General features: G+C 42.5%; 2 protein-coding genes across 4 annotated transcripts in view; both read left to right on the top strand.

Annotated features, from left to right (window-relative positions):
• The first annotated feature begins 4,087 nt into the window (after positions 1–4,087).
• C2H18orf32 (chromosome 2 C18orf32 homolog) lies at positions 4,088–10,286 on the top strand. The gene is made up of 3 exons (XM_060761245.2): positions 4,088–4,185; positions 7,335–7,567; positions 9,797–10,286. The coding sequence occupies exons 2-3, from the start codon at positions 7,373–7,375 to the stop codon at positions 9,869–9,871; spliced, it is 270 nt and encodes an 89-aa protein (XP_060617228.2). The 5' UTR covers positions 4,088–4,185; positions 7,335–7,372; the 3' UTR covers positions 9,872–10,286.
• A 5,029-nt stretch (positions 10,287–15,315) lies between these two features.
• The window catches only part of DYM (dymeclin), a 258,206-nt gene continuing 254,687 nt past the window's right edge, over positions 15,316–18,834 (top strand). The window contains exon 1 of one of the 3 annotated variants that reach the window (XM_060761240.2): positions 15,316–15,567. The gene's annotated coding sequence lies outside the window, so the exon portion shown is untranslated. The remainder of the gene's footprint in view (positions 15,568–18,834) is intronic. The other 2 variants (XM_060761241.2, XM_060761242.2) reach the window with 2 other exon arrangements.

Consider the following 18,834-nt stretch of genomic DNA (forward strand, 5'->3'; position numbering starts at 1 on the left):
GCTCAGCCTTCCCTAAGGTCCAGCTCTCACATCCGTAGGTGACTACAGGGAATACCATGGCTTTGACTAGGCGGATCTTTGTTGCCAGTCTGATGTCTCTACTCTTCACTATTTTATCGAGACTGGACATTGCTCTCCTCCCAAGAAGTAAGCGTCTTCTGATTTCCTGGCTACAGTCTGCATCTGCAGTAATCTTTGCACCTAGAAATACAAAGTCTGTCACGGCCTCCACGGTTTCTCCCTCTATTTTCCAGTTGTCAATCATTCTTGTTGCCATAATCTTGGTTTTTTTGACGTTTAGCTGCAACCCGGCTTTTGCGCTTTCTTCTTTCACCTTGATTAGAAGGCTCCTCAGCTCCTCCTCGCTTTCGGCCATCAGAGTGGTGTCATCTGCATATCTGAGGTTGTTAATGTTTCTTCCAGCAATTTTCACCCCAGCTTTGCATTCATCCAGCCCCGCACATCGCATGATGTGTTCTGCATACAAGTTAAAAAGGTTGGGTGAGAGGATGCAGCCTTGCCGTACGCCTTTCCCAATCTTGAACCAGTCTGTTGTTCCGTGGTCAGTTCTGACTGTTGCTTCTTGGTCCTTGTACAGATTCCTCAGGAGAGAGACAAGGTGGCTTGGGATGCCCATCCCACCAAGGACTTGCCACAATTTATTATGATCCACACAGTCAAAGGCTTTAGAATAGTCAATGAAGCAGAAGTAGATGTTTTTCTGAAACTCCCTGCCTTTCTCCATTATCCAGCGGATATTGGCAATCTGGTCTCTCGTTCCTCTGCCTTTTCTAAACCCAGCTTGAACATCTGGCAACTCTCGCTCCATGTATTGCTGGAGTCTTCCTTGCAGGATCTTGAGCATTACCTTACTGGCATGAGAAATAAGGGCCACTGTACGGAAGTTGGAGCAGTCTTTCGCATTTCCCTTTTTTGGTATGGGGATATAAGTTGATTTTTTCCAGTCTGATGGCCATTCTTGTGTTTTCCATATTTGCTGGCAAATGGCATGCATCACCTTGACAGCATCATCTTTTAAGATTTTAAACAGTTCAGCTGGGATCCCGTCGTCTCCTGCTGCCTTGTTGTTAGCAATGCTTCTTAAGGCCCATTCAACCTCACTCCTCAGGATGTCTGGTTCTAATTCATTCACCACACCGTCAAAGCTATCCTCGATATTGTTATCCTTCCTATACAGATCTTCTGTATAGTCTCGCCACCTTCTCTTGATCTCTTCAGCTTCTGTTAGGTCCCTGCCATCTTTGTTTCTTATCATACCAATTTTTGCCTGAAATTTACCTCCAATGTTTCTAATTTTCTGGAAGAGGTCTCTTGTCCTTCCTAGTCTGTTGTCTTCTTCCACTTCCATGCATTGCTTATTTAAAAATAGTTCCTTATCTCTTCTGGCTAACCTCTGGAATTGCGCATTTAACTGGGCACATCTCCCCTTTTCACTGTTTCCTTTTGCTTTCCTCCTTTCTTGGGCTACTTCCAGTGTCTCAGCAGACAACCATTTTGCCTTCTTGGTTTTCTTTTTCTTTGGAACGTACTTTGTTGCCGCCTCCTGAACAATGTCGCGGACTTCTGTCCATAGTTCTTCTGGGACTCTGTTTACTAAATCTAGTCCTTCAAATCTGTTCTTCACTTCCACTGTATATTCGCTAGGAATGTTAGTTAGATCATATCTAACTGGTCTGTGTATTTTCCCTGATCTCTTTAGTTTTATTCTAAATTGGGCAATAAGAAGTTCGTGATCTGAGCTACAGTCAGCCCCAGGTCTTGTTTTCACCGACTGGATGGATGTCCGCCACCTTTGGCTGCAAAGGATGTAGTCAATCTGATTTCGGTGTTGACCATCTGGTGAGGTCCATGTATAAAGCCGTCTTTTAGGTTGTTGGAAGAGAGTATTTGTTATACACAGCGAGTTTTCCTGGCAGAATTCTATCAGCCTGCGTCCCGCTTCATTTTGTTCTCCCAGACCATGCTTGCCTGTGATCCCAGTTGTCATTTGACTTCCCACCTTGGCATTCCAGTCTCCTGTAATGAAAATAATGTCTCTTTTTGGTGTATTATCCAGTAGGTCCTGCAGATCCTCATAGAACTGATCTACTTCTGCTTCTTCAGCAGCTGTGGTTGGGGCATATATTTGGATCACTGTGATGTTGAAAGGCTTTCCTTGCACTCGAATTGAGATCATTCTGTCATTTTTTGGGTTATTTATATCCCGCCCTATCTCCTTGAAGGGGACTCAGGGCGGTTTACCACAGATATCAGGAAACATTCAATGCCGTGAGAAGCTGAACAAAAACAACCCCTCAAATTCCAAAAACAAATCCACATCTATATCAAAAATAATAACACATACTGCAAGATTACTAGTAATATTATATGTAATATAGAATATGCAATTATATTATATTGTACTATATTATTATACCACAATATATATAATGCACTACCAGTAAATTATACTATTCATTTATTTGGAACATTTATTCCCTGTCCTTCTCAACCTCCAAAAAGGGACACAGGACGGCTTCCAACAGGCAGCTATTCGATGCCGACACATTATAATAACAACATAAAATACAATTAGCACACATTATAACAACGTAAAATACAATTAGCATACATACATACTATTAGCATTACATTGTTGTCATTTCAATATAATACGTTGTGCATTATGTTGTAGAATATATAAAATACAATATATTCTATTGCAACATTATTAATGCAACATCATGCAACATCAAACAAAAAGTGGGCGCTAGAAACATCATACGAAAGCTGACTGGCACAACCTGGGGATCACAACCAGACACAGTGAAGACATCTGCCCTTGCGCTATGCTACTCTGCTGCTGAGTATGCATGCCCAGTGTGGAACACATTTCACCACACTAAAACAGTAGATGCGGCTCCTAATGAGACATGCCGCATTATCACAGGGTGTCTGCGCCCCACACCACTGGAGAAATTACACTGCTTAGCTGGTATTGCACCACCTGACATCTGCCGGGAAGTAGCAGCCAATAGTGAAAGGACCAAGGCAGAGACATCTCCAGCTCATCCCCTGTTTGGGTATCAGCCAACACGTCAACGACTTAAATCAAGACATAGTTTTCTTAGATCTACAGAGACACTTGCTGGAACACCTCAGCAAGTGAGAGTCCAAAAGTGGCAGGCTCAAACCCAGAACCTCAATCAATGGCTGATACCAGATGAGAGACTCCCCCTGGGCACACAGAAGACTGTGTGACTTGAAAGGCGCTGAACAGACTGCGCTCTGGCACCATGAGATGCAGAGCTAATCTTAAGAAATGGGGCTACAGGGTGGAATCCTCAGCATGCGAGTGCGGAGAAGAGCAAACCACTGACCACCTGCTACAATGCACCCTGAGCCCTGCCACATGCACAATGGAGGACCTTCTTGCGGCAACCCCAGAGGCACTCCAAGTGGCCAGATACTGGTCAAAGGACATTTAACCAACTACCAAATTTGCAAAATCTGTGGGTTTTTTTCTCTTCCTTTTCCTTTTTAATCTGTGTGTTTGTTTTGCTCTGTTAGAATTGTAATACAATGGTTGCTGATGACACGATAAATAAAAAAATAAAATTAATATTGACATTATTAATGCCGTCATGCCGTCCGCATGTCCTTGGAGGTGTCTATGGACAACGCCGGCTCTTCGGGTTAGAAATAGAGATGAGCACCAACTCCCAGTTGGTGCTCATCTCTATTTCTAACCCGAAGAGCCGGCGTTGTCCGTAGACACCTCCAAGGTCATGCGGCTGGCATGACTGCATTAATAATGCATTAATAATGCATGAATTCAATGTCAAAGGGAAACCTTTACCTTTGCCTTAATATTACATATAATATAATGTGGCAGTTCAAGCCATTCAGCAATGCAGTGAGGACCAAGAGGAAGCCTAAAGTCCTCTCCAGAAATGACAAACCCCAACATTCTATGGCAGGAGTCACGTGACGGGGCACTACGCTGCCTCTAGTGTCATGGCCGCCGCAGAAGAAATGGACGAGGCCTTGGTTTCTCTGTGACGTCACGCTCCTCCCTGCTTTCCTATTGGCACTCATACACTGACGCATGTTTCTCTACCCGGAAATGGAAGCTTTTCTGTCTTCTGCCATTGGGATTCAGGCAGGTTTAGGAGGTCCTCGCAGGTGAGTGGGGATGATGGGTTGGGAGGTGAGTGGGAGGCCCTGTGGATGATGGGAGGACTCAGGGGATGATAGACTGAGTGTATCCAGGCACAATGATGGAATGCATTCCCTGGGGAGAGACAAGATCATATTGTTAATAATTAACCTGTGATGTTGTGTTCAGTTTGGGCTGATAACACAATTGCTTTTGTATTATACATTTGTGTCCTCACTATATTAAAAAGCTTTTGTCTAGACATGTTGACATCATCATCTAATAATAATATATTACATGTATTATTATGTTATTATATAATAATTATATATAATACTAGCTGTCCCCTGCCACACATTGCTGTGGCACACATGGGGGTTCTGTGTGGGAGTTTTGGCCCAATTCTATCCTTGGTGGGGTTCAGAATGCTCTGTGATTGTAGGTGAACTACAAATCCCAGGAAATACAACTCCCAAATGTCAACATTCTATTTCCCCAAAACTCCACCAGTGTTCACATTTGGGCATATTGAGTATTAGAATCATAGAATCAAAGAGTTGGAAGAGACCTCATGGGCCATCCAGTCCAACCCCCTGCCAAGAAGCAGGAATATTGCATTCAAATCACCCCTGACAGATGGCCATCCATCCTCTGCTTAAAAGCTTCCAAGGAAGGAGCCTCCACCACACTCCGGGACAGAGAGTTCCACTGCTGAACAGCTCTCACAGTCAGGAAGTTCTTCCTAATGTTCAGGTGGAATCTCCTCTCTTGTAGTTTGAAGCCATTGTTCCGCGTCCTAGTCTCCAAGGAAGCAGAAAACAAGCTTGCTCCCTCCTCTCTGTGGCTTCCTCTCACATATTTATACATGGCTATCATATCTCCTCTCAGCCTTCTCTTCTTCAGGCTAAACATGCCCAGTTCCCTAAGCCGCTCCTCATAGGGCTTGTTCTCCAGACCCTTGAACATTTTAGTCACCCTCCTGTGGACACATTCCAGCTTGTCAATATCTCTCTTGAATTGTGGTGCCCAGAATTGGACACAGTATTCCAGATGTGGTCTAACCAAAGCGGAATAGAGGGGTAGCATTACTTCCTTAGATCTAGACACTATGCTCCTATTGATGCAGGCCAAAATCCCATTGGCTTTTTTTGCCACCACATCACATTGTTGGCTCATGTTTAACTTGTTGTCCACAAGAACTCCAAGATCTTTTTCACACGTACTGCTCTCGAGCCAGGCACCCCCCCATTCTATATCTTTGCATTTCGTTTTTCCTGCCAAAGTGGAGTATCTTGCATTTGTCACTGTTGAACTTCATTTTGTTAGTTTTGGCCCATCTCTCTAATCTGTTAAGATCGTTTTGAATCCTGCTCCTGTCCTCTGGAGTATTGGCTATCCCTCCCAATTTGGTGTCATCTGCAAACTTGATGATCCTGCCTTCTAGCCCTTCATCTAAGTCATTAATAAAGATGTTGAACAGGACCGGGCCCAGGACGGAACCCTGCGGCACTCTGCTCGTCACTTCTTTCCAAGATGTCACTTCTTTCCAATTACAGATCCACCTCACCGTAGTTTTGTCTAGCCCACATTGGACTAGTTTCCTTGCCAGAAGGTCATGCGGGACCTTGTCAAAGGCCTTACTGAAGAGGAGAGTTTGGTCCAGATCCATCATTGTTTGAGTCCACAGTGCTCTCTGGATGTAGGTGAACTACAACTCCAAAACTAAAGGACACTGCCCACCAAACCCTTCCAGTATTTTCTGTTGGTCATGGGAGAACTGTGTGCTAAGTTTGGTTCAATTCCATTGTTGGTGGGGTTCAGAATGCTCTTTGATTGTATGTGAACTATAAATCCCAGCAACTACACCTCCCAAATGACAAAATCATTTTTTTGAGTGAAGGTCATAAAATGGGTTGTTAGGCGTCTTGTGTCCAAATTTGGTGTCAATTCGCCCAGTGGTTTTTGAGTTCTGTTAATCCCACAAACGAACATTACATTTTTATTTATATAGATTTGTGTCCTCACTAAATTAGAATGCTTTTGTCTAGACATGTTGACATTATCTAATAATAATAATATATTACATGTATTATTATGTTGTTATTATATAATATATAATAATTATATATAATATAATAATATAATAATTGTATATTATATATTACAGGTAATATTGCTAATTATATTGCAGTATAGTACACTATAGTAATATATAATACCAATATTGTGCTATGCTAATAATATAATATATTGTATATAAATATAATATTGATGATATAATGCAATACAATATAATACAATACTAATATATAACATTACTGCTTTTGTATTATACATTTGTGTCCTCACTATATTAGAAAGCTTTTGTTTAGACATGCTGACATCATATAATAATAATAATAATAATAATAATATATTACAGGTATTGTTATGTTATTATATAATATAGAATAATTATATTATTATTATTATTATATAATAATATAATAATTGTATATTTTATATTACATGTAATATTGGTAATTATATTGCAGTATAGTGCTATAGTACACTATAGTAATATATAATACTAATATTGTGCAATGCTAATAATATAATATATTGTATATAAATATAATATTGATCATAATATAATGTAATACAATAATAATAATAATAATAATAATAAATTATATTTATACCTCACCACATATTAGATATAAAACAGTATTAGACCAAAGAAAAGTTACCTAACTTTGGTACAAGAGTCTCTTAATGCTGACTCTCATGCCTGCGTGTAAGAGAAGCTTTGTAGTGCTCCCTTCTCAAACACAGAGTAATAACATGCTAAAGGTTTTTGGGAAGAAGGAGAAAGTGATCACTAAATGCAGGCATGAAGTCAAAACAGCATGAGTTGCATAGATCTAGGAGACAGAGGTGAAAACAAGAGAGCAGACATGCACCACAGGATTCCCTCTGTCCCTAATTGGTCTCTATATGAGTGTTGATGCTTCCTCCCTTCCTTATACTCAAACTTTCAATTTAAAAAGACAGGAAAAGCAGAGGGCAGTGGGAACGGTGATTAAGTCAAGCAGATGCTGGTAGTTCTTCTCCCTCAGAGGCCAAAGCAATGTCTTCATGGAGTTTGCAGGAATTGGATGTGTTCAGGATTTACTAATTGTGTCCTTATGTTTAGTCTTCCAGCCCTCTTCCAACGCAGAGCCCAAAAGCGCCATGGTGTGCATTCCCTGCATCGTCATTCCAGTTCTGCTGTGGGTCTACAAACGGTTCCTTGAGCCGTATCTCTACCCCTTCATCTCACCGTTCATCAAGCGCTTTTGGTCCAAGAAAGCGTTGCAGGAAGTACCCAAGGAGGACCAAAAGACAGCCATGTTCGAATCCTCCACAGAGGTGTCTGAAATGTCCGAAGTAAGTATTTGCTAAACAAAATAGGGGAGGAAACAAGCTAGTCATGTTGTGTTGATAATCAAAGACATTTCCAGAGCACTAAATGCTACCTTTGTTGTACTTTGCTCACCTGATCACAGGGATGCTATAGCTGCTACTCTCTTTTGCATTAGGCAGCTGTAGCCTTGAATTCCCAGGAGTGGAATTTTCTGTCCTACAATAATGGAAAGAAAACATGTCAGTTGTTTTTCAAGCCAGTTAAGAAATATGTCCAGACTTTGCTGTCTGGTGGTTTTTAAACCAGTTCCTACAGGTAATATGAAATATTTTCTTTGTTATGGCTTAATCCTGTGTTCATGTGGCCTATGAAAAAGCCCCTTTGAACATGATGGATTTTGTCTGTAAGTAAACAAACTTTTTTCTTCTTAAAGCACTTCCTTAGTTGGATATGCATTATAGAAGAGGACAAAATTTTGAATTCTTGCTCACTTCCCTTTAAAAAGAAAGAAATAAGAGGTCTTTGCTTTTATTCTCTAGGTGTAATAATAGTGTTTGGTGCCTTTTTATCTGTGCCTTTAAATACTTTTTTAAGTAAGAGGCAGAGTCAAGTGGTGCAGTGGTTTGAACATTGAACTATCACTGTAGAGAACAGGATTTGAATTACCAATAAGCTATGGAAATCCATTGAGTGATCTTGGGAAAGTCACAGGCTTTCAGCTTCTGAGGAAGGTAAGAGCAATCCCCTTTTTGGACATATCCTACCGAGAAAACCTTGTGGTAGGTTCCCTTTAGGGCCACCGTAAATAAATAAACTCACAACAAGAAAAGGGTAGAAGTAATGCAGTCAGCTCTTTACGTTTGCTCAGGTTAGAAAAAGGAAGTCTTCTGAGTTACAAGGAATCACCAAAGTGACAATTTGTGTAATGGACCCTCGTGAAAGTGAAAAATTGCAAATAAAGAAAATGCTGTTCTTTTTATCCGAGAGAATGCCCCGTAGTAATCTCTAGTTCTAGTAATTTCTAGGTCTTTTAGCATGACTCCTAGAAATCCTAATAGCTGATAAACCGGCTGAGATTTCTGGGAGTTGTAGGCCAAAACACCCACAGGTTGAGAACCACTGACTCTGGTTTTTCTAGACTCTAGACGTTTTTCATGAATGGCCAAATATGACTGTCAATCTGTATTGTGGCTGCTTAGTAGCAGGTTTTTGTGGCTTGCTTTGTAGAGTCATTTTCTTGTAGAAAGAGTTCAATGTGTTTTGTTTAAAGATTTTACCATATATTTAGTGACTGATGTACTCCCTATAAGGCTGCAATCAGATTATACAACAAAGCATTGTATTATTAATCAACATGTGCATTTGGGTTTTCGGTTCATTTGTTTCGGGGCCCAAAAATTGGACCATTAGGGGTACTGGCTCCTCTTCCTGGTGTGACTTGGCATCTGCTGTTTCTCTTCTAAAGTAAAAGGCGCTCGGCTGTAGGCACTGGTGGGTACGCATGCTTTCCAGTCCTGCCTCCATACCCTGCCCCACACACACTCTCCTTGGAAATAGAGTGCACATGTGGCAGGGCATGCAGGCAGGCCCAGAAAGTATGTGTGCCTGCCAGTGCCTGCAGCAAAGTGCCTCTTACTCTAGAGAAAGAGGTGCTCAGCTGCAGGTGTGCTCCAGGCCTGCCTGTACTCCCCACCACGTATGCCCTACCACACTCTCTGAGAGTGCGTGTATGGTGGAGCATGTAGGCAAGCCTGGAGTGTGCCTGCTGCCGGGTTCAGGGCCTGCCTACCTTCACGTCCTGCCACACATGCACTCTTCCCAAGGCAGGGCGGCAAGTTTGAATGCATACAAAAGCAGGCTTTCATGTCAAGCATATGTGTGTGTGTGTGTGTGTGGGGGGGGGTGTCCTGTTTTGCGTTTCCGAAGAAACAGAAGAGACAAAAGAAACTGTAGAAATGGTCGGAACAAATTCCGTACACATGTCTAATAATTAAGCAGTAGCAAACTCCTGTACCTGGTTTGGACTTCAACTCCCAGAAGTCCAATGGGGTTGTGAGTGTTTTCCAAACGCCTAGATAGCCAAAGTGTCACCACCTTGGTACAATTTAATCAATTGTTTATCAATGCATATAAAAAAATGTCCTTTAGTGCACCCTGGTGGCTTTTTGAACCTATGGCCACATCTTGCTTTTTTTCCAATTGAAAGCACTAATGCAAATGGGTAAATCACGTCTTTTTCCAACCTGTTTCAGATTGAAAGCAATGGCGTCGCAAATGGATTTGCTGGAAGCGGCCCGACTGAGATACCTGACAAAAAGACGGATTGAAATAAACATGTGCTGTGGAAGTGTGGCTCCTATAAGCAACGAACTATCAGTCCTGTTCCTGCTTGGAAATGTCATTGCACTTTTTATCAGACTGTGTATGCACACACCTAGGGTGACTTTAAATTATTTTCACTATAACTGAGGAGAGGTTTTGCTATTGCTCTTCTTGACACCCAGAACTTTTCCTTTTGCAATGTAGTTGATAATGGTAGAGGTTTGAGCATTACGTTTAATTAACACTGTTATCACCAAACCTGCAACTTGTTTCAGTATTTTTTTCCAGGAATTCTACTTCGACCAACTGCTCACTTTTCCATACTTTTCTTTTAAAAGTTAAAAGTTCTTATATGCTGTACTTGAACAGAGCAGCCGTGTTGATATTGAGATACAGATAATAAATATTCGTAGTAGTTTACTCAGTGTTATTATTTTTATCCCTTCAGAACTGCTCAGTGGTGTCTTAGAGATTGTTTCACAGTGTTATTAAGCAAATTTTGGGTGGTTAGATATTGAAGGGACAGCTTTTTGATATCATAGGAGGAGGAAAGCGGATCTTTCCCCCTCCTTTTTGAGCTATTGGTTCATATCAGGGATTCTATCCTTTTAAATCCGATGCTGGAGTTAAAATTTGCTAGATGAAACATTAACAACCTTAGGTATGCAGATGATACCACTTTGATGGCTGAAAGCAAGGAGAAGCTGAGGAGCCTTCTAACCAAAGTGAAAGAAGAAAGTACAAAATATTTTTGTACTTCCTGTTGTATTGACTTTTCTGAAGCCTTTGACTGTGTGGATCATAATAAATTGTGGCAAGTTCTTGGTGGTATGGGGATCCCAAGTCACCTTGTCTCTCTCCTGAGGAATCTGCATAACGATCAAGTAGCAACAGTAAGAACAGCCCGGAATGCTTGTTGTTGTTCATTCGTTCAGTCGTCTCCGACTCTTCGTGACCTCATGGACCAGCCCACGCCAGAGCTCCCTGTCGGCTGTCACCACCCCCAGCACCTTCAAGGTCAGTCCAGTCACTTCAAGGATGCCATCCATCCATCTTGCCCTTGGTCAGCCCCTCTTCCTTTTACCTTCCACTTTCCCCAGCATCATTGTCTTCTCTAGGCTTTGCTGTCTTTTCATGATGTGGCCAAAGTACTTCAACTTTGTCTCTAGTATCTTTCCCTCCAATGAGCAGTCGGGCTTTATTTCCTGGAGGATGGACTGGTTGGATCTTCTCGCAGTCCAAGGCACTCTCCGAACTTTCCTCCAACACCACAGCTCAAAAGCATCGATCTTCCTTCGCTCAGCCTTCCCTAAGGTCCAGCTCTCACATCCGTAGGTTACTACAGGGAATACCATGGCTTTGACTATGTGGATCTTTGTTGCCAGTCTGATGTCTCTACTCTTTACTATTTTATCGAGACTGGACATTGCTCTCCTCCCAAGAAGTAAGCGTCTTCTGATTTCCTGGCCACAGTCTGCATCTGCAGTAATCTTTGCGCCTAGAAATACAAAGTCTGTCACGGCCTCCACATTTTCTCCCTCTATTTCCCAGTTGTCAATCATTCTTGTTGCCATAATCTTGGTTTTTTTGTTGTTTAGCTGCAACCCAGCTTTTGCGCTTTCTTCTTTCACCTTGATTAGAAGGCTCCTCAGTTCCTCCTCGCTTTCGGCCATCAGAGTGGTGTCATCTGCATATCTGAGGTTGTTAATGTTTCTTCCAGCAATCTTAACCCCAGCTTTGCATTCATCAAGCCCCGCACATCGCATGACGTGTTCTGCATACAAGTTAAAAAGGTTGGGTGAGAGGATGCAGCCTTGCCGTACGCCTTTCCCAATCTTGAACCAGTCTGTTGTTCCGTGGTCAGTTCTGACTGTTGCTACTTGGTCCTTGTACAGATTCCTCAGGAGAGAGACAAGGTGGCTTGGGATGCCCATCCCACTAAGAACTTGCCACAATTTATTATGACCGGAATGCTTATTGTTCCCATAATGTCATTTGAGGTTATAATGATCTTTGTAGCTTATAGTATTTTGGCCAGCTTCCAAAGATAATGCCAGCTGCAGCCTTTCCTAAACAACAGACTGGTTCAAGATTGGGAATGGAGGACAGCAGGGCTGTATACTCTCAACCTTCCTACTAAATTTATATGCAGAACACATAATACAACCTATGGGGCTAGATGAATCCAAGGCTGGAGTTAAAATTGCTAGAAGAAACATTAACAACCTTAGATATGCAGATGATACCACTTTGATGGCTGAAAGCGAGGAGCAGCTGAGGAGCCTTCTAACCGAGATTAAAGAAGAAAGTGCAAAAGCTGGGTTGCAGTTAAACATTAAAAAAAAACAAGAAAATAGCAACCGGACTGATTGATAACCGGCAAATAGAAGGAGAAAAAGTGGAGGCAGTGACAGGGTTTGTATTTCTAGGTGCAAAGATTACTGAAGACGCAGACCACAGCCAGGAAAATCCAAAGACATTTCCTTCTTGGGAGGAAAGCAATGACCAATCTCGATAAAACAGTAAAGAGTAGAGACATCACACTGGCAATGTAGGTCCAGACAATTAAAGCAATGGTATTCCCTGTATTAACCTATGGATGCGAGTGCTGGACTATAAGGAAGACTGAGTGAAGGAAGAGAGATGCTTTTGAACTGTGGTGCTGGAGGAAAATTTTGAGAGTGTCTTAGACCACAAGAAGTCCACACTCCAGGAAATAATTCAACCATGTTTCCTTTTTTAGAAGTCTTTTTTTCTAGCCAGAGGCTATTCCAACTATCTCATTTTTTAAAAAAGGGACAGGACTTACTAATGTTTGCATATAATGTACTTTTCCTTTAATGCAACCAATTAATGGAAACTGGATCAATGTAAGATACTAAATATCCCTGGGGTCTGAAATAAAGGTTTAACTAGATCCTTTCGGATTCTGCAACAGTAAGTCTTCGCCAAACTAAAGAAGGCAACAAAACAAGTCCTGTGATTCGGATAAAAAGACACAATGGACTCAAAAGGAATGTTTTTATTTATTCGTAGCTTAATTTTTATTCTACCTTTCTCCAAAACCTGAATATGGAGTATCGTAGAAATATTTGGTCTGCCCCTGACACGAATAAATAAATAAAATTACTATATTTTACTATACAATTATATTGTAATATTATTAGTAATATTACATGTAATATAAATATATATAATTATAATATTGTATTATTATTAGTATTCTATTGTATTACATTATAATATAAATATATGTATATACAATTGTATTGTATTACATTATTAGTAAAGCACAGGAGACAAGATGGAACTTGTACTTTCAATTCTTTTATTTCTCTTCATTTCTTCCTCCTTCCCACCGGAGTGGAAATCATCTATCAGACAGATGGCAAGCTATTCAACCTCAGCAGACTGAAAGTCAAAACCAAGGTTACAACAACATCTGTTATAGAACTCCAATATACTGATGACAATGTCGTCTGTGCGCATTCAGAAGAAGATCTACAAGCCACTCTAAACACCTTTGCAGAAGCATATGAGAAGCTCGGCCTGTCATTGAACATTGAGAAAACCAAGGTGCTGTTCCAGCAGTCACCAGACAATCCCTCTCCAATGCCAGTGATACAGCTTAATGGTGTAACATTAGAAAATGTTGATCATTTCCGCTACCTTGGCAGCCACCTCTCCAGCAAAGTCAACATCGACACCGCCTGAGCTCTGTGAGCGCAGCATTTTTCTGAATAGACAGTCGGTAATATAGAGGAGCTCCATTAGGAATTTAGGTTTACCATGAATAAGGATAGATAAATAGGCTTAAAGGCTTCATAGTGTTTCGGTGCGGGAAGTCATGGTGAAGGGTGCACGGGTGTGGGGATGAGGGTTTAGTTTGTTCAGGATAGGGGTTTTGGGTTGAGTGTAAGGTCTGGGGTATGTGTGTAAAATGCCATGTGCTGATTTCCTGAATGTTATGAAAAAATTTAATACTAAGCTCTGACTGAAAGCAGTGGAAAACAGCCAGAAATAGCAAGTTTATGTGTATTAAGATATGTAAATGATAATAATTTGTATATAACGCCAAAATTAACTGATTGATTGAATAAGGTAGATAGGCATGTACACGTTAAAAATATTGGTACCTTATTATATCTGATTTGCCATGGTTTGCTTTTCTGTTATGTACCATAATCAAAATAAACAGTTTTAACAAAATAAAAAAATAAAAAAAATCCTCTTCATTTCTTCCTCCTTCCCACCGGAGTGGAAATCATCTATTGGACCGGGACATCCGTAGGGAGACCAAGGTGCTTGTCTACAAAGCTATTGTCCTCCCAACCCTGCTATATGCCTGCGAAACGTGGACTGTCTACAGACGTCACATGCAACTCCTGGAATGATTCCATCAGCGCTGCCTCTGGAAAATCCTGCAAATCTCTTGGGAAGACAAGCGGACAAACGTCAGCGTGCTGGAAGAAGCAAAGACCACCAGCATTGAAGCGATGGTCCTCCATCACCAACTCTGCTGGACCAGCCAAGTTGTCCAAATGCCTGATCACCATTTCCCAAAGCAGATGCTCTGCTCCGAACTCAAGAACGGAAAACGAAATGTTGGTGGGCAGGAAAAGAGATTTAAAGATGGGCTCAAAGACAACCTTAAAAACTCTGGCATAGACACTGAGAACTGGGAAGCCCTGTCCCTTGAGCGCTCCAGCTGGAGGTCAGCTGTGACCAGCAGTGCTGCAGAATTTGAGGAGGCACAAATGGAGGGTGAAAGGGAGAAGCGTGCCAAGAGGAAGGCGCGTCAAGCCAACCCCGACCGGGACCGCCTTCCACCTGGAAACCAATGCCCTCACTGCGGAAGAAGATGCAGATCAAGAATAGGGCTCCACAGCCACATACGGACCCACAAGAATGTTGGAAGACAATCATCCTCGGAAAACGAGGGATCGCCTAAGTAAGTAAAGTAAGTCCACACTGGGCATGCATACTCAGCAGCAGAGTAGCATAGCGCAAGGGCAGATGTCTTCACTGTGTCTGGTTGTGATCCCCAGGTTGTGCCAGTCAGCTTTCGTATTATATTGTTCCTAGTGCCCACTTTTTGCTTGATGTTCAGGCAGTGCTTCTTGTAGGTAAGAGCATGGTCCAGAGTGACTCCCAGGTATTTGGGTATTTTATTTTAATTTCCCCCTTTTGAATTACTCTTCATTTTATTTTCCCTTCTTTTTCCTCCTCCTCCCCTTTTCAATGAGAAAGAGCGCCCTCTTTTGGATCCCGACCGGGATTGCACTTTCGTTTCCTCTCAGGCAAGGAGGAAGCGTGGTCACGTGATGTCCTGAGGAGATGGAGGCGTCGGTGGGCGGGGCCTATAGTTGTGACGACGTGGAAGAGCTTCTAGACGAGGTTGGGAGCGCGCGGGCACGGGCGGGGCGTTGTGTTGGACGAGCGGGAGCGCGCACGCACGGGCGGACGTACAACACGCACGGAAGGACGCACGCAGAACGGCGAGCGAGTTTGCCTTGGCGAGCGAGAGAGTGAGCGCTCGGGGAGGGTGCCACCCCTTTCACCTTCCCCCCGGGAACCAGAGCCGTGTGAGTTTCCGCCCCCTTTCTTCCTTTCCTTCCTTCCCGCCCCGTTTGCTTGCTTTATGGACCTGGAGGGGATCTGAGCCTCAGCCTGCCCTTCTGCCTCGAAGGGAGGCGGCCGGGTAAGTTTGTGCCTGCCTACCTGCCTGCCTTAAAAACATTCCCAGCCAATGGATGCTTCAATATATTAGTTCAGAATTGGTGGATGTTATGGAGGGCTGGCTGTACTTGTTATATCCCAATGTGTGGACCAAAGACAAGAACCTTTATTGCGTTTGCTTAGTTAGACCACACCTGGAATATTGTGCAACACAATTGAAGAGAGATATTGACAAGCTGGAATGTGTCCAGAGGAGGGCGACTAAAATGATCAAGGGTCTGGAGAACAAGCCCTATGAGGAGCGGCTTAAGGAGCTGGGCATGTTTAGCCTGAAGGAGAGAAGGCTGAGAGGAGATATGATAGCCATGTATAAATATGTGAGAGGAAGTCACAGGGAGAAGGGAGCAAGCCTGTTTTCTGCTCCCTTGGAGACTAGGACGCAATGGAACAATGGCTTCAAACTACAAGAGAGGAGATTCCATCTGAACATGAGGAAGAACTTCCTGACTGTGAGAGCCGTTCAACAGTGGAACTCTCTGCCCCAGAGTGTGGTGGAGACTCCTTCTTTGGAAGTTTTTAAACAGAGGCTGGATGGCCATCTGTTGGAGGTGCTTTGAATGCAATATTCCTGCTTCTTGGCAGCGGGTTGGACTGGATGGCCCATGGGGTCTCTTCCAACTCTTTGATTCTATGATTCTATGAACTGACCACCTTGATTAGCATTTGATGGCCTGGCAGTGACTGGGGCAATCTTTTGTTGAGAGGTGATTAGATGTGTAGTCTGACATAGTGGTTGTTAGAGTGGTCCAACATTTCTACAGACCCACCAAGAAAATGCAACAAATGCTCCGTTCAGCAAAGGACAAGAGGGATCCTCCCACTTCTGCAGGAGTCTACTGTGTACCATGCAGCTGTGGACAAGTCTACATAGGGACCTCCAAACGCAGCATTGCCCAAACACGAATCAAGGAACATGAAAGGCACTGCAGACTACTTCAACCAGAGAAGTCAGCCATAGCAGAGCACCTGATGAACCAGCCTGGACACAGCATATTATTTGAGAACACAGAACTGCTGGACCACTCTCACAACCACCATGTCAGACTACACAGAGAAGCCATTGAAATCCACAAGCATGTGGACAATTTCAACAGAAAGGAGGAAACCATGATAATGAACAAAATCTGGCTATCAGTATTAAAAAACTCTAAAATTACAACAGCAAAACAGCAGAGAGGAAACAATCTGGGACATCTAATCACCTCTCAACAAAAGATTGCCCCAGGCACTGCCAGGCCATCAAATGCTAATCAAGGTGGTCAGTTGAAATATTCACACCTAGCTCCAGCAGACAAGAGTTCTTTCTCTCACCCTGGTCATTCCACAGATATAAAAAACCAAATTTTCCTAGTTCCAACAGACCCCACTACCTCTGCGGATGCTTGCCATAGATGCAGGCGAAATGTCAGGAGAGAATGCCTCTAGAACATGGCAATTTATTTCGAAAAAACTTACAACAACCCAGGAACAAGGCCTCTTGAGGGAAGGAAATTTAGGGAAAAAAGTGAATAATCAAGAATGAATATGGATTGTGTGATTACTACAAAATATGTCCATAAGAATTAAGGAAAACTATTACAAAACGGTATGGAGACGGTACCTAACCCCGGTTAGATTATTTATTTATGTACTGCATTTGACTGCATTGGTGGTTGTTAGAGTGGTCCAGCATTTCTGTGTTCTCAGATGATATTCTGTGTCCAGGTTGGTTCATCAGGTGCTCTGCTTTGACTGATTTCTCTAGTTGGATTATTCTGCAGTGCCTTTCATGTCCCTTGATCTGTGTCAGGGCAAGGCTGCGTTTGGTGGTCCCCAAATATCAGTGGTTCCCGACCTTTTATTGACCAGTTACCACTTTGACCAGTAACCAGCTTGACCAGTTACCGCCTTGACCAGTTACTGCCTTGATCAGGGACCACCTCGACCAGGGACCACCTTGACCAGGGACCACTTTCCAACATTAGTACCGAAAGGTTTTTGAATCAGTTTTTGGTTAACTTCAGATTCAGTTTTGTTATTTGGGGTGCTGATTCAGAAAACTGCAATGGATAGACTACATCAGCTCTAGTTTCTGATACAGAACATTTGCCATCCAGTAGTCACCATCTGCTCACCCACAGATAACCATATTTAATAATCTAGAGCTGATGCAGTAGTAGTAATCTTTTGTGGGTAGTCAGTCCTTCCCTCCTGACATCTCAGTTTCCTCGGCACTATCAGGGTTTCGCGAGACCAGTCACTCTTGTTGCTGTGTGGTTTTAAGGCAATGGTGTAGTAATGGTGAGGCCGCGGATCATATTTTCGTTCTTGTGGACCACAGGTTGGTAACCACTGCTATGTAGACTTGTCCACAGCTGCATGGTATACGGTAGACTCCTGCAGATGTGAGAAGATCCCTCTTGTCCTTTGCTGAACATAGCATTCGTTGGATTTTCTTAGTAGGTCTGTAGATTATTTGTAGGTTGCGTTTCTTTGTCAATTTTCCTATGTGATTTCCTTGATGTATGGTAAGAACACTTTCCCTCAAGGTGAGCCTTTGTCTTTTTTCTTGTGACTTGTTCTTGGTCTTGCAGCTCTTCATATGTTTGTCTTAGAATGCATACCCACTGACTCAGTTTATGTGGTTCAATTCACCTTAGAGGAGGTGGGATTCACAGATTATTTTTTGCACAGGCTTTAATTGTGACATGGGTGATAGTTGGAGTTTTTATGTAGGTCTCAATACGTGTGTGTAGGTATACTGTAAACTGTGTGGTCTAACTGTTGATGGGGTTTGTGGATAACTAGGACACCTAGAAATTGCAGTTTTCCTTCATTTTCTTTTTCCACAGTGAATTGCATGTTGTTGAGGTGGTCCAGGAACCTGTTTAGTTCTTCTTCTCCATGGCTTCAAATGGTGTGTCACCCACGTATCTGAACCATAATAGACTTTTTGTTGCTGTTACCAGAGCTTGTTTTTCAAAGTTGTCCGTGTAGAAATTTGTTATGACCAGACTGAGAAGGCTTCCCATGGCTATGCTATCTTTCTGTTCATAGAATTCATTGTCCTACTGGAATAGCTTGTGGTGAGGCAATGGTGAAACAGGGCTGTGTTGTCTCCTGGGAAATTCTGGTTGATGAGTACAATGGTGTTTCCTCTCGGGACCTTGGTAAAAAGAGATACCACATCGAAGGTGATCAGTATGTCATTGGTGTTGAGCTTGAGGTTACTGATTTTTTCTATGAAGTG

This window comes from Anolis sagrei, chromosome 2, assembly GCF_037176765.1.
Source record: "Anolis sagrei isolate rAnoSag1 chromosome 2, rAnoSag1.mat, whole genome shotgun sequence".
Taxonomy (NCBI): Eukaryota; Metazoa; Chordata; class Lepidosauria; order Squamata; family Dactyloidae; genus Anolis; species Anolis sagrei.

Bases quoted from the DNA above. Each gene is read 5' to 3' on its own strand.
- C2H18orf32 (XM_060761245.2), top strand. From the start codon at position 7,373: ATGGTGTGCATTCCCTGCATCGTCATTCCAGTTCTGCTGTGGGTCTAC. The intron at 7,568-9,796 runs GTAAGTATTTGC...AACCTGTTTCAG, and splicing joins AGGTGTCTGAAATGTCCGAA to ATTGAAAGCAATGGCGTCGC.